The following is a 16,160-nucleotide window of genomic DNA, read 5'->3' on the forward strand; positions in this document are numbered from 1 at the left end:
GCTTTTATTTTGGAACGGATATCGCTAATACCCGGATGCGTCGTGAGACATTTTGGAGTAAGTGACGTTCGTGTCAGTCAGTCGAACACTGATGCGAATGCTTCTCCCCCCTAAAAAAGGAGATAAACTCTTAAAAGTAGAAAGACGGAGGAATTAAACAAACAATTGGACTTAAAGTCATCGACTTGAGCGAACCCATAAGAGGTAAGAGTACAGCGATACGAGGATTTTACTCGTTTCAACTTTTTCGCTAAACGGCTGTGGCTAATTTGCTAACAGTGAAGGCTAATACGACAAAAAGTTGTGTTGCGACACTTAACAAAATTCCAACCTATCAAAAGTCAAATATAAAAAAATAATATGCGGACGTTGGATGTCGTAGCGAGTGTAAAAGACGTGGCAGACATGATGTTGTGCTACGTAGTGTTAAATCAATGATAAAAGTTATCAGTGTTAGTAGGTCTATTAGGTTATGAGGAGTTATGAAGGGCGGGGCAGATTCATCTCCTGCTCCATGTCCTGTTATTTTACCTTCCCACCCTTTCCCCCTCATGTATTTTGTTGATATTCACAGGACAAACCAATGCAACGTCATTGAGATCTTCCTTTTTACATTTGGGATATTGTCAGCCATGGTGGTGTTGTTGTTTTTATCTCTATTCAAGTAGGAGCACAAGATGACTTCCCTTTTCCTGGCAAATATGAACCATAACAAAAGTGAAATGTGTTTCGGTGCTCTGTGTGGTGGTCGAAAAAGCTTTAAAAAGTAGATCTTAATCAACTAAAATATGCTAAAATGTCATTAAATGTATCACAGGAGATGGTGGGGCTTCCCTAGGAAAGAAGGCCATGTCACACGGAATTTCCTCCTTCATTCTCTTGATCTTTGTAGTTCAGGCGAGTGGAGTGGAAAATGCTTGAACCTGCGTGTGAACAAACGTTATTGTGTTGCAAAGTGGGTTCACTTCAATGCGACGCCCACTAACCCCGAGGTCACAATCTTGCCCTGTCATGTAAACGTGAATTTTTCGGGGGATTTAGCAACGTCTCCGGACGGATACCCAAAGCCTTTTTGTGCAACAAAAGAAGGAAGTGGAAACAGTGCTTCCTCTTAAAGGACAACCGACGTCACTTTTTTGTTTTTTACCTGACACCAGAAAAATGTTTTCATAGCATCTAAAATATGCAAAACACACAGTATGATATTTTTATTCAAATGCAAAACACCAATAAAAATGACTTAAAGTGTCCAAAATCTGCAAAAAAAAATTGAGCTGCGAATTGGGCATTTTCAGAAAGTCCCGCCTCCAGTTCGTGACGTCAGGCCAAGACGTCTTGCATCAAAGTTGAATCAAAACAATGGCTTCAGATTCGGAGAATATGCTTTCTTGTTACACATCCATTTATGTATATGATTCATATAGTTCTGAAGAGGAAAGCATACATGTTTGCAATCGATTAAATAATTTATTCCGTGGCATTTTGAGGCAATATTGGGGGGAAATGTATCACCCAAAAAGAGGCTGAAAATGGCATCCAAGGTCCTGTGAGGAATTAATCAGCCCGTTTCCACAGTCTGATAAATTCCTTCCATGGAGCTTGGTCGCCCTTTTCTGACAGCTTTTTGGTGCAACACGAGGTTTTCAGACCAAACAAGTACAGCAATATACATTGAAGTGATGGAAGGACTATTACAATGTGTCTTTTTTCGGTCAGGGGCGTTCCTTCAGTGACGTCACGTACGGACTCGTTACCAACTCAAAAGCAAGACTTCCTGAATATTCAACGCAAGTCTTAAAACGTAAAATATAGCTATATGCGGTGGAATCTTTGTAAAATACGCTCAGTAGAAGTCATTTGAAGCCATTTTACAAATTATGGACACAACTTGTCCGGAGACATCGGTTGTCCTTTAACTGTGCTGTGATAAATTTCGTATTTTTGTTTGCTTACGTAACTTGCCCTCTTGGATATTTGAGCTTTTATTTTTAAATAAATCCACACTGGCTGCTGTTGAGATCAAGTCTGATTGGGCCACTAATCTCATTTCCCTATCGCTCTTTAATTATTTTATTTTTTTAAATCACCTGATAATGTCTGACACTCCTATCAAAAACCATCGTGAGAACTATCGAGCGTTCCCAGGTGGACGTTGAGTCCTTAGTCCACCAACATTCCATCATGCTTATGGCACCGAGTCTCGAGTGGCTGTCACTGTTTTGTATGATTACGTCATGGCTAAACTTCGTAATCTACGAAGTAGAATTCGGGAACGTTTTGGTAGCTTTTTCAATTAAGTGCCGCACTGATGAGATTTCACAGTTCGACCTTCACCGTTGCGTTGTTGAATTATCCCCCGTGAAAGTTCTGAACTTCAGACCTTTGCTGAGTCAACAAGAATATTTACCCTGGCGGCTCAAGTCAAGTTGGTCCGATTTGGCCGCAGAAATAGAGTAAGGCTTTGTGGTTGAGTCTAAATCTACAGTCACAATAACACCCACTGTGCAAGCTAGCCAACGCACCGCGGGTCACTGACCAGCTAGCGTCACGCACACATGGATCCTCTCCGGAAAGACGGTCAGTTCCCATGTGCGTGTGTCAAATGACAAATTTCTATTGCAGACTTGTTGTCCCAGGTTTGTTATCAACACCGGGATTAAGCGGAAAATTGGCAAAGAAATAGCTTGGATGCGAGCAGGGCAGCTGCGGTGCGGACGAATGAGTGCATGCGAGGAATAAAAAGAGGCTTTTCAATTCAATGGGAGAGAAAAGGGGGCCTTGGAGTGGGGGGTAAACAGAGACAAGTCTGTGGTTTTGAAGGAAACGCTAGCATCCCCCAATGCATTTTAACCCTGTAAGACCTGACCCATCAATAGCCAGAAAATTCTGATTTTGGGGATCTTAGATGTTAATGAACTCTTATATCAAAATCCACGCAAAAAAAAAATCTTTTTATGTTTATGATATATATTTTTTTATATCACATTTGATACAATGGGCGCTTTTGGCAACTTTTTTTCTGCAACTAGACAGACATCAAACTCCTTTAGACAGCCATTTTGTCCAGCATGGCCGCCCAACTTGAATACCCCATTTGTCATACAGAGTCAGCAATTTCTGGGATTGGTTGACAACCGGTTCAGGGTGTCCCCCGCTTGTTGCCCAATGACGTCTGGCAACCCTAGTGAGGATAAGGCAGTCTAGAAAATGATGAATTATTGTGAAAATACTCAAAATGTGTTTGAAGGTGGCATTTCAGTGATGAATTAGATGAATTAAGGCGTCAAAAGAGTGTGTGTTTGTAGTTTAGTAAGCATGATGTAAATTACATGGGGAAATCTAATTTTAAACATGGCGTATCAAATTTAATACAGATTTTAACACGATACAGATTTTAAACAATAACAATTATAATAAATAATAAATGTGTCATTCTTACGTGTAAAGATGGAAATATGCTACTCAATTTTGTATATTTGTTTAATTACTGAACTGACATTAAGTGTATTTGCTAACTAGCTATCTAGCTAGCTAATTCGCTATCTAGGGGGATAGCTATCTGTTGGCTATCTATTAGCTATCTACCAGCTAGCTAGCTTTCTATCTATTTAGCTTTCTATTATCTATATAGCTATCTAGGTGGCTGGCTATCTAGCTAGATATCTGTTGGCTATCTATTAGCTATCTACTAGCTGGCTAGCTAGCTTTCTGTCTATTTAGCTATCTATTAGCTACCTAGCTAGCTATCTGTTGGCTATATATAAGATATCTACAAGCTGGCTAGCTAGCTTTCTGTCTATTTAGTTATCTATTAGCTACCTAGCTAGCTATCTGTTGGCTATATATAAGCTATCTACTAGCTGGCTAGCTAGCTAGCTTTCTCTCTAATTAGTTTTCTATTAGCTACATAGCTATCTAGGTGGCTAGCTATCTAGCTACCTATCTGTTGGCTATTTATTAGCTGTCTACTAGCTGGCTAGCTAGCTTTTTCTCTAATTAACTTTCTATTAACTATATAGCTATCTAGGTGGGTAGCTATCTAGCTAGCTATCTGTTGGCTATCATCTAGCTGGCTGGCTAGCTTTCTATCTATTTACTTCCGAGTTGAGTGAACGCTGGCGCATGTGGCTGCCGCTGCTCACTTACAGAAAAAGTTATCCTGTGACTGTAAAGTGACCGTGAGAGTTTTGAAAGGCGCTTAGAAATGAAATGTATTATTATTATTATTAATAAATGTGCATTCTTTCAATGAATGAACCACTTATCTTTAAAAATGACTTAGCATTTTGATGTTTTTCTCACTGTAAATTACCAAAAATTAGCAATTATATGATATTTTCTAAAAAAAAACAAAAAAAACAAAGCATAATCCACCATGTTGGAAATGACCAAAACAAAACTTTAGCTTCCTCACGCACCAGATGGCAGAATACATGTATTATATTTTATACAGAAGTTTTTTAATGAAAAAAATCATCATGTTGGTGAGATAGAGGTCTCAGAAACCCCCGTATCAAATATGATACAAACAGCATTATAGGGTTTTAAAGAGTGACATTCACTTTTTGCTTGTTAAAAAAAAAACAAAAACAATCTTTTCCAGGCGACTTGTCACTTAGACGGCAGCCATGTCGGGCTCCTACGACGACTCCATGATCGATGTGTCCAGCGACAGCTTCTGGGAGGTGAGGCCCACCTGCACTTGAATGTGAAAGATGGCACCGAGTTGACATTTTCCTGTTTTTTACTTATTTTTTTCTCTCCAGGTGGGCAACTATAAGCGCACGGTGAAGCGCGTCGACGACGGCAACCGGTTGTGTAACGACCTCATGAGCTGCATCCACGAACGAGCGAGGATTGAGAAATCATACGCGCAACAGCTGACCGAATGGGGCAAGCGATGGAGGCAGCTCATCGAAAAAGGTTTAGCCGGTTATTGGAGGAAATTGAATTAAAAAAAAAAATAATAATAATTTTTCCCCTTTCCAACAGGCCCCCAGTATGGTATGCTGGAACGGGCGTGGTCGTCGCTGTGCACGGAGGCGGAGAAAGTGAGCGAGCTGCACTTGGAGGTGAAAGCGGCGCTGATGGGCGAAGACTACGAGAAGCTGAAGAACTGGCAACGCGACGCCTACCACAAGCAGATGATCGGTGGATTCAAGGAGACCAAGGAGGCCGACGACGGATTCCGTAAGGCGCAGAAACCCTGGGCCAAGAAGCTCAAAGAGGTATGCCGCACGGTGGTTTAGTGGACTGTCGAGAAGTGCAACGCTCTGTAAAGTTCTGTTCTTCGCTTTAGTTGCTTCGGAGCTGATGCGCAGCGTTTCCAAACTCTTGATATGTACTGTGAATCTGATATTTTTTAATAAATACAGAATATTTTTTTGTTTCAAATAAATAAATGCATAAATAAAATAATAAAAAAAATCATGATAGGAGGACCTTGAAAAAAAATCACTTGTTTAATCAGGGGAGAAAAATAAATACAATGAATAATCTCTTGTTTAAAAATAACAATAATAATAATTAAAAAAAATCATAACAGAAAAAAAATAACATCATGATCGGATTTCCTTGAAATAAATAATCACTTATTAAATCAAGGGAAAAGATAAATATGATGAATGATTTTTTTTGCTTATAAAAATAAATACATAAATAAATGTAATACGTAATTAAAAAAAAAAATCACGATAGAAGGACCTTGAAAAAAAATAATAGCTTATTAAATTGGGGGAAAAAATACAATGAAGAATTGCTTGGTTCAAAAAATAAATATATAAGTAAATAAAAAATCAGGATGGCAGGACCTTTAAAAAATAATTGCTTATTAAATCAGGGAAAAAATAAATACAATGAATAATTTCTTGTTTAAAAATAATAATTAAAAAAATCACAATAGGAGGACCTTGAAAAAAATAAATACAATAAATAATTTTTTGGTTACAAAAATAAACAAATAAAAAAAATAACATCATGATCAGATTTCCTTGAAATAAATAATCACTTATTAAATCAAGGGAAAAAATAAATATGATGACTGATTTCTTGGTTCAAAAAATAAATACATAAATTAATGTAATAATTTAAAAAATCATGATAGAAGGACCTTGAAAAAAAATAATAGCTTATTAAATTGGGGGAAAAAATACAATGAAGAATTGCTTGGTTCAAAAAATAAATATATAAGTAAATAAAAAATCAGGATGGCAGGACCTTTAAAAAATAATTGCTTACTAAATCAGGGAAAAAATAAATACAATGAATAATTTCTTGTTTAAAAATAATAATTAAAAACATCATAATAGGAGGACCTTGAAAAAAATAAATACAATTAATAATTTTTTGGTTACAAAAATAAACAAATAAAAAAAATAACATCATGATCAGATTTCCTTGAAATAAATAATCACTTATTAAATCAAGGGAAAAAATAAATATGATGAAGGATTTCTTGGGTCAAAAAATAAATATATAAGTAAATAAAAAATCAGGATGGCAGGACCTTTAAAAAATAATTGCTTATTAAATCAGGGAAAAAATAAATACAATGAATAATTTCTAGATAGAAGGACCTTGAAAAAAATCACTTATTGAATCGGGACACAAAAATGAATAATTTCTTGGTTTAAAAAAATAAATGAACAAATAAAAAAATCATGATAGAATGTCTGAAAAAAATGGGGGAAAATAAATACAATGAATAATTTCTTGCTTGAAATAAAAAATAAATAAAATACAATCATGATAGGTTATTAAATCGTGGGGGAAAAAATAAATACAACGACTAATTTCTTGGTTCAAATAAAACAAATACTGTAAATAAAATGTTAAAAATCCTGATAGGAAGACCTTTAAAAAATGCTTATTAAATCAAAGAAAAAAAAATACAATGAATTATTTCTTGGTTCAAATAAAATAAATACTGTAAATAAAATGTAAAAAATCCCAATAGGATTTAAAAAATTGCTTATTAAATACATTAAATTAAATATATGCTTATGGAATACAATGAATAATTTATTGTTTAAAAAAAATCAAAATTCATGATAGGGGGACCTCAAAAAAAAATAATCCCTTATTAAATCGCGGAAAAAAATAAATTCAATGACTCAATGTGTTGAAAAAGAGTAGGCAGTATGTTTGGACACAAAATAAAAAATAATAATTCAATGCGATTGATTGATGAAAATGATGATTCCATCCATTTCTAGGTGGAGACCATGAAGAAGTTGTACCATTCCGCCTGCAAAGAGGAGAAGCTCGCAGCCAGCCGGGAGACCAACAGCAAGCTGGAGAGCAACAACAACCCAGAAGCGCAGAAGAAGCTCCAGGAAAAACTGGAAAAGTGCCAGCAGGAGGCACACAAGGTATAATCTAATCTCCATGTCCGACTAGCAACTTCCATAAACGGGCTACTTTCTACTCCTCCAGACAAAGGAGCGCTATGAAAAGTCCCTGGAGGAGCTGGACAAGCTGACACCTCAATACATGGAGAACATGGAGCAGGTGTTTGAGCAATGGCAGCAGTTTGAAGACAAGCGCATTCGCTTTTTCAAGGAACTCATGCTGGAAATCAAACAGCATCTAGATCTCTCGACCAATCACAAGTCAGCTTTTCACAATACGTTTTTTTTGCCTCATTCCATTAAAAAAAATAAAATAAAATAACTAACATGCTTCTAAATAGGTTCCAGACCATCTACCACACACTGGAAGACACAATCAGCGCCACAGACGCCGAGGAAGACCTGAAATGGTTCCGGTCCAATCACGGCCCTGGCATGCCAATGAACTGGCCTCAGTTTGAAGTAAGCGCGCCCTTGTTTACTCTTATATTAGGAGGGGAGGCAAATCCAGATCTAGAAAGTCCACCCCGCCACTCACCACAGTCTAATTTTAATTATTATAATAATAATAATAATAATATATTTCATTTATAAGCGCCTTTCAAAACTCTCAAGGTCACCTTACAGTCAGAAGATAAGTTTTTCTGTGGGTGAGCAGAGGCAGCCCCACGCCCCAGCGTTCACTCAACCCGGAAGTAACTCAAAAAGATAAAAAGCCAGCTAGCTAGCTAACAGATAGCAAATAGATAGCTAGCTAGATGGCGAGCCAGCCAGCGAGACCAGTAATAGCTAATAGATAGCTAATAGAATGCTAAGAGATACCTAATAGATAGCTAATAGATAGCTAAGGAGCTAGCTGGTTACCTAGTAGTATTACTACTAGTACTAGTACTTACTAGTCGAGCTAGCTTGACTGTCAAATAGATGGATGGATGGATTGATATACCTTAATTCGTCTCGCAGTGGAGAAATTTACATTTCACAGCAGCAACGTTATGAAAGGTAGAGGAAAGGCTAGAAAGAAGTAGAAAAACAAAATACAGGAGCTGCTGGAAAGGCAGCCACCCTCACTGCGCCATCTTGAAGTCAAAAGAACAAAAAAAAAAACGACATAACAATAGATAGAATAGATAAAAATAGAATGGATAATAGATAGAAAGCTAGTTAGCTAGCTAATATATAGCGAATAGCTAGCTAGCCAGATAGCTAGCTAAGTAGCCAGCCAGCTAAATAGAAAGCGAATAGCTAGTTAACCAGCTAAATAGCCAACCAGCTAATATATAGCTCGCTAGATAGCCAGCCAGATTGTCAGCTAGCTAATAGATAGCAAATAGATAACAAATAGCTAGCTAGCATATGAGGAAAAAATGATGACAACGGCAGTTTAAGAAGAAAAAAACACTCCAAATGAAATCATATCGAGTTTCTCAAATATAATATATAAATATATAAAAGTTTTCCAAATATCAGGGCCCCCAGGTGCTTTCCGAACCATAGCATTGTATCGACTTTCTCCACCTGGATTTGCCTCCTCTGCTTTAGTCCTCATGAATCGTATTGAGCACGTGCCTTCCCTCTCCTCCAGAACTTGGATTGGTCGCACGTTCGCTCTTCTAAGAGAAGGTCCATTGTAGTGAGTGTGTTCTTGGTGTTATGGGCGACCATGAAAAACAGGGGGCGGGGGTAGGGAAAGGATGCATGGTGAGGTATTGGGAATTCACTCATCAACACGACTTGTCACACGATCATGACGGACAAACATCTGAATGGTCGCCGAAAAAATCCGAGCCAAAATAATTGGAACCCCTTTCACACCGGCCTGTCAATAATAATAATAATAATAATAATAATAATAATAGAAAGCTAGCTAATAGATAGCCAATAGATAACTAGCCAGCTAACTAGCTAGCCAGCCAGCTGGATAGATAGCTAATAGATAGCCAGCTAGCTAGCCAGATTGCTAATAGATAGCTAAAAGATAGACAGCTAACTAGCTAGTAGTCGTTATAGTAGTAATAGTAATAATAGTAATAGTAGTGGAAATAGTAGCAATAGTAGTAATAATCGTAATAATACATTCCATTTATAAGCGCCTTTCAAAACTCTCAAGGAAACTTTACAGTCACAGGATTTTTTTTTTCTGCGGGTGAGCAGCGGCAGCCACACACGGCAGCGTTCACTCAACCCGGAAGTAACATAAAATAAAAAAAAAAAAAAAAAAAAATGTCATGGTCATAAGATACTAATATGGAAAATTTGCCAATGTGAAAGGGGGGCTGCATGCTTTTGAATTCACCTCTGGTGGTGGAAAAATACCCCCCCCCTAACCCCACACCCCCCTTTTCTCAGCAGGTGAAGGAAATATACAAATAAATACGGGGATTACTTTAACTCATTCACTGCCAGACGATGTGCAAAACTGTGTCCACTCCAGTGCCAGGGTTTTTGTCATTGTCACTCAAATTGCAGGACCCACGGAATATTGAGTTTTAGGACTACATAAACATTCAATGCATTGTCAGACTCTCTTATTTCATCAGAAAAAAAGAGTTAATTCCTAAATTATATGAATTTGGAGTTATATGAGCATGAAATACAATACATCCAGTACATAGTAGTTTATATAGCGCTTTAACAACAGTTGAAGCTGTAACAGCGCTAACATGGAAAAAAAAGGAAATCCTGCCCCCTCGTGGAGGGAAAAAAAAAAAAAAAACATCGCCAGAGGTCTGACCAGCGCTTTATCGGCACCCAAGCAAGAAAAACAGAAACCTAAACAAATCCGGGAATGGCGCTCTACGTCACGCTTTTCAATTCGGGAATGGCAGCGAATAAGTTGAAAATATTGGTTTGGAGTAGCGCTAAGTGCTAGCTTGTTCTCATATGCGCTAGTTTGTTCTCTCATAAGCTTGTCATTATTTTAAGAAATCTACCTGCAGAACATCCTCAAGACGTTTAGCTTTGTTTCTCCGTCACAGGAATGGTCCGTAGATCTGAACCGGACCCTCAGCAGACGGTTGACGAAGAAGCCCTCCGAAGGCGTCACACTGACCGGTATCAGTCAAACCGGAGCCGACCAGCCGGTCCAACCTCTCAAGACCAACAACAGCAGGTACATGTTGACACTATTTTTTTTTTTTCAGTAACCACCCCCCCCACCCTCCCTTGTAGCGCTAGCTTATCTCTGAACCATACATGGCGACATCCCGTGCAGGAATGTTTACAAACGGTTACATAACACGCGCTCCCCTCTGGCGCGCTTGTTCAGCTGTTTCCCCAGCGACTGGAAACACTCTGCGTCGCGCTTTGTTGGGAAATACATTTTTCAGTCGCATAGTTGAACGCGTGCCAAAACGGCAATGTGGAAATATGATTGGACGATAAGACGGTCGGAATGTTTTGCACCTGCGCGACAAAACGAAATCAAGACGAGACTTAGTCGGTCGGCTTTGTTGACTGCAACAAGACCAAAAGTTACATTTCGGAGGACTCGTGTTGATGGAATAACATGGCGCGATTCACTCCAGTGAATCCCAGTCTGTAGCTTTTCAAAATAAAAGCGCACCACTGACACCTACATGGCTAACACGTCTGTGTCGTATGGGAGTGGTCCATCGATGAAAAGATTTCTTCAGCCGTCATCTGTACTTCTTTGACCGTGTCGTATGTTTCGCTTCTCACCAGAAAAGCTTCGTCAGAGAACTAAAATTGTGCTGGTAGCCCTATATATGCATCCCTAATGGACAGAGCTAATATTTATAGCATTTTATTAAAAAGTCTTTCCTTCTACCACCCAAACGAAAATTCCATGGGCACGAAATAATGATGCTCTCATCGGAATTGGACCTCCGCTGAAGGGGGAGGAGCTTCAATGAGTCACCAGGATCTTGCGAGAGCTTTCCGAATGGAAAACGATCATCAGCGTCCGTGTGTGTTTTTGTGTACGCGTGTCTCTCACTCACTCTGTCCCGCCACCGTTAGCCCGACTGTGCCTGCGAAAGCGGCGCCGGCGGGTTCCAACCCGTTCGACGAAGACGACGACGTAGAAGAAGAAGAAGAAGAAGAAGAGCGGCAAGTTGAGGTGGAGGTGGTGGAGGAGACGCCGCCGCTTGAGCGTGAAAAGCAGGAAGTGAAAATGTTGGTGGATTCACCTGCACTTTTCTTCTTCTTTGGTTCCTTCTTTTCGTCTTTGCATCCTTTAGCAGGTGTCGTTGCGCACAGTAACCCACTATGCTACCGCACAAAAGCACATGGCCTGGTTTTGTCTCTGTACGTGTATTGGCGTGTGTCATTGATTCCTAACAGGCCTTGCGGAACGCCACAGTGCCACTATTGTCTTTTAACTCATTCACTGCCATTCCTGAATTTATTCCCGATCAAGCGCTGATCAGACCTCTGGCAACGTTTTTTTTTTTCCCTTCTCCGAGGGGGCAGCATTTGCCTTTTGTCCATGTTAGCACTTTGTTACAGCTTCAGGTGTAGTTATACATAGCTAATAGATAGCCGGTTAGCTAGCTAGCTAATATATAGCCAATAGATAGCCAGCTTGCAGGATAGATAGTTAATAGATAGCCAGCTGGCTGGATAGATAGCGAATAGATAGCTAAAAGATAGACAGCTAACTAGCTAGTAATAGTAATAGTAGTAACAGCTATTTAGCTGGCTAGCTATTAGTTATCTATTGGCTTGCTAGCTAGCTTTCTATCTATTCTTTTTGAGTTACTTCCGGGTTGAGTGATGGCGGGCACGTGTGGCTGCCGCTGCTCCCCCGCAGAAAAATATATCCTATGACTGTAAAGTGACCTTGAAAGTTTTGAAAGGCGCTTAGAAATGAAATGTATTATTTTTATTATATTATATAAACCAATATGTATTGTATTTTGTACATCTGCCCACATTTCAAGCTCCGATAACTCCAGACCCATGTCACTTAGGAATTAACTCTTTTTTTTTTCTGATAAAAGAACAGAGACCAAGGGTTCTAACACTGTATTGAATGTTTATGTCATTATAAAACTCAATATTCTGTGGATGCTGGAATTTGAGTGACAATGACAAAAACCCTGGCACCGGAGTGGTCACATTTTTGGACATGGTCTGGCAGTGAATGAGTTAAGCCATGTTCACATGACAGGTTGGAAGTAAAATGCGACCCTCAGGGCTACCCGAATGCGTAGAAGAAGGTATAATGTAGTGTAATGTTCCTATCGACAATACTATATACTATATATATTTTTTTTTATGAGGTAAATAAAAAATATAGGAAATTGAGCCTAGTTGGATTTGGGGAAAAAAAGCTAAAAAGAAATCATATACAGTCAAATATGAGAAAAGAAAAATTAAATATCCCATTTGGGTCGCATTCGCCTGCAGTTATGAACATGGCCGTTGTTTACAGTCAGATCTGACACTGCGGCAGCCATTTTGGGGATTTCCACTTGGAAAATGGTATCATCACACAGAGAGTGATGCATTGTGGGTCAGTTTTTTTGTTCTGCAATATTCCAGGAATAAATGTATTACATGGTCAAATATAAATACCAGAACTAAAGTCAAATAGCGATTGAATGTAAAAAAATAATGATTCAGAAATGGAAATATAGCACTTGTGCTGACCTAAATTGCATTTCTTTCATGTATTTTTGCACCTGGAAAAAGATCTTGACTGTACGCAATTCCTTTTTTGTTTATTTATTGACTTACTGTCTGTCGACGGGCATTCCGGTCGATGGCGGTTGCCCCAAAGTTTCCGCTAGCTCCAATCACGCCGCCCCTTTTGTGATCTGCTTGCAACTTTGTCTCCCCCTGCTTGATTGTCTCATCGTCCGCCATTTTGGACGATAATTTTCCTCTTGCAAAAAAAAAAAAAAACAGCCCAGCGCAGACGTCAGGATGGCTTTTTACGTCTTTCCACCTCACGCTATCACATCTCTTTTTTGTCTTAACGATAATCTTCCATCTTGTTTGTTCAGCATCAGCAGCACGGAGAGGACCCCTGATTGGTCGGACGAGGACACGACCGCCAATCCCTTCGCTGCAAACGGCGACGGAAACCCGTTTGAGGATGAACCGGCCTCGCCGGTGGTGTCGGTGCCCGTTCGGGCGCTTTACGACTACGATGGTCAAGAACAGGATGAGCTTACCTTCAAAGCGGGTAACGTCTCCGTTTGCATGTAGTTCTTTTGCGCTCAGGCTACTAAAGCGCTGTGTAATATCATCAAAGTATGGAACTATGTTGAACTTGTGTTGAGGAAGTTCATTGGATTAGCCTTTATTAGTCTCGCCGTGGAGAAATTTACATTTCACAGAAGCAAATTGATGAAAGTAAGAGGAAAGGAAAGGAAGAAGTAGAAAAACAAAATACAGGAGCTGCTGTAAAGTCAGCCGCTCTCGCGACGCCATTTTGAAATCAAGACAACAAAAAAACGAAAGAACAAATATGACAACACAAAGACACAGAAAGTCACCATCTTTGTTGTATGAAGCAGTTCTAGATGAACGAGGAGTAGAACAAAGTGTCATTTTCACCAGTGGATCAGGGACGTCATGGTGGAGTTTGTGCACGTTTGCTACAAGCTAAATGTTGAAAACAAACAGGAAGCTGTAGCATACATGGACGAAAAGAGACTGTCTCACATCTCCTGCGACAGTTCCACATACGCAATCCGTACGAACGCCAACTCGGGCGCCATCTTGGGCTTTGCGCGTCCTTTTCACCAGTGGATCAGGGACGTCATGGTGGAATTTGTGCAAGTTTGTCACAAGCTAAATGTTGAACGCTAACGCAAAGCTGTGGCATCCATTGACGAAAATAGACTTGTTTCACATCTCCTGGTCCACGTAGGAAACATTACTTATCTAGCTATCTATTAGCTATCTAGCTAGCTAGCTAGCTTTCTATCTTTTTGAGTTACTTCCGGGTGAGTGAACGCTGGTGCGTGTGGCTGCCGCTACTCACCCACAGAAAAACTGATTCCGTGACTGTAAAGGGACCTTGAGAGTTTTGAACGGCACTTATAAATGGAAATGGATAAATCCGCTTCAATTCCAAGCCGCGACAGTTCCACATACGCAATCCGTACGAACGCCAACTCGGGCGCCATCTTTGGCTTCATGTCAGCCATTTTGTGGTCCCTATTGGTAAACAATAAACTTGCATTTGCATTAATTCCTATTGTAATATACCCAAAAATGATCTGGTCTTTGTTCCTCCAAGGCGACGAGTTGACCAAAATCGGCGAGGAGGACGACCAGGGCTGGTGCAAAGGTCGACTCAAGGATGGCCAGACCGGTCTCTACCCCGCCAACTACGTGGAGGACATCTAGCGATGACCGCAAGTAAGTCAAGGAGATCAATTGTTACCCGTGTCTTAGTTTGGAGTATTTCGAGAAACGAGAAGGACTCCCCAAAATGACTTCTGTATCGCAAGATGGAGGATGACGTCGGTTTGGCATTAAAAAGACATTTGTTGACTCGTCAAGTTAATGCAGTTCCACACTGGGCATGATGAAATGTCTCATTATACACATGAAATGGACTTTGCTAATAAAGGGAGATATTGGGGGGGGGGTCTCATGACTTGAGTTTTGTCTAATGGCGCCCTCATTTGGTTCACTTCGGGGTGGCGGTTTCCTTTGGCACTGCACTTGAATGTAAACTCACTTGATTGTATTATTTTGTTCATGATTTGTTGTCCACTGAGGCTTTGCTGTTCTCGTACATTCAACCACTGACCTAATTATATACCTTCCTCTTGACTTTTGATTCTACAATCAATCTTTTTCCTCATAATTATTATTATTTTGACCATTTTATTCAACACTGAATCATCCGACAAGGCTTGAAGCGCCATATTAGTTTCGAGGGTAGAAGTAATTTTTTTGTGTTTATTTTAAGGCTGTACAACTGCAACGAAATATGGTTTTGACGAGGCGCACGTTAATGACAAATTAAGCTTTGGAATGGTAGGAAGTTGCTAATTGTTAATTTATGATACTCTAAAGTCCTTTTTGTTTCAATGCTCTGACTCAGAATCAGTTTGTCCAAAAATGGAATGTTTTGTGTTATATTCCTTCTGACTTTTTTTTGCATGGGGCCAAATTCATACAAAAATTAGTTGCCTACTATGTGAATCATTTCTGATATGATGCATAATTCCATAACCTTTTACATATATTATTATTTGTTATGATGACAACCTTGTCTTTCTGAGAGACATTATCAATTTGCTTAATGTATCCATGATTTTGTGGGAAATAAACTAACCCTGATGCCTTCGAATGCAGCAACGATGAAATACATATTGCCATGTTTTCAGGATACACACTTTATCATTTGCACAGTTCATGTTTGTAAATGTTGTCCGACACATCATAATAAATGAATTTATTGCAGTACTGAGTCGACATTGGCATATTGGTACTTATAAACTGTATACATGTTTGCTTGCTTCTATGAAAGTGAAAATATACCATTTGCACCGAAACACTTGAATTAAAAAAAAATAAAAAGTCGGTTTTCGAACGTCTCCGCTCTTGACCAATTCTTTTTTACACTAAAATTTTCGGATTTTTATGCCTCGTTTTGCCATCGAAAATCGTTTTTCGGCCTACGTGAGCGCACCTGAATGCACCTCTCGACCTTGCTTCTTTTTACGTCACTTCCTTGTGTCGCGCCTCATTGTGTCCGGTGCATTATCATTTGAGGTCCTTTGCAAGCATACGTGTTTATTGTTCTTTCACGATTAAAAGACATTGATTATAATTGGAAATGTTTATATTTTCAACTAAATCGGGTTTCTAACTGGTCTC

The 16,160-nt window shown here is 39.2% G+C and overlaps 1 protein-coding gene and 1 long non-coding RNA gene across 4 annotated transcripts; one reads left to right on the forward strand and one right to left on the reverse strand.

Annotated features, from left to right (window-relative positions):
• The first annotated feature begins 56 nt into the window (after positions 1–56).
• On the forward strand, positions 57–15,743 carry pacsin2 (protein kinase C and casein kinase substrate in neurons 2). Of its 3 annotated transcripts, XM_088989302.1 has the most exons (12): positions 57–204; positions 4,604–4,685; positions 4,767–4,923; positions 4,993–5,228; positions 7,215–7,370; positions 7,435–7,610; positions 7,691–7,811; positions 8,935–8,982; positions 10,328–10,461; positions 11,331–11,486; positions 13,322–13,503; positions 14,566–15,743. In XM_088989302.1, exons 2-12 carry the CDS (start codon positions 4,629–4,631, stop codon positions 14,673–14,675), a joined length of 1,533 nt encoding a protein of 510 aa, XP_088845428.1. In that variant the 5' UTR covers positions 57–204; positions 4,604–4,628; the 3' UTR covers positions 14,676–15,743. The 3 variants fall into 3 exon arrangements, with proteins under 3 accessions (XP_088845428.1, XP_088845426.1, XP_088845427.1); XM_088989300.1 differs by lacking the exon at positions 8,935–8,982 and having other exon boundaries at positions 58–204; XM_088989301.1 differs by lacking the exons at positions 8,935–8,982; positions 11,331–11,486 and having other exon boundaries at positions 58–204.
• On the reverse strand, positions 225–10,421 carry LOC148881755 (uncharacterized). Its single transcript, XR_016113777.1, has 3 exons — positions 10,283–10,421; positions 8,868–8,993; positions 225–923 (listed from the first exon to the last, which is right to left on the reverse strand). It is a non-coding gene; the product is annotated as an uncharacterized LOC148881755 (long non-coding RNA).
• Positions 15,744–16,160: the final 417 nt, after the last annotated feature.

Source organism: Hippocampus bargibanti, linkage group LG22 (genome assembly GCF_051943395.1).
Source record: "Hippocampus bargibanti isolate YZ-2025 linkage group LG22, ASM5194339v1, whole genome shotgun sequence".
In the NCBI taxonomy this organism is placed as follows: Eukaryota; Metazoa; Chordata; class Actinopteri; order Syngnathiformes; family Syngnathidae; genus Hippocampus; species Hippocampus bargibanti.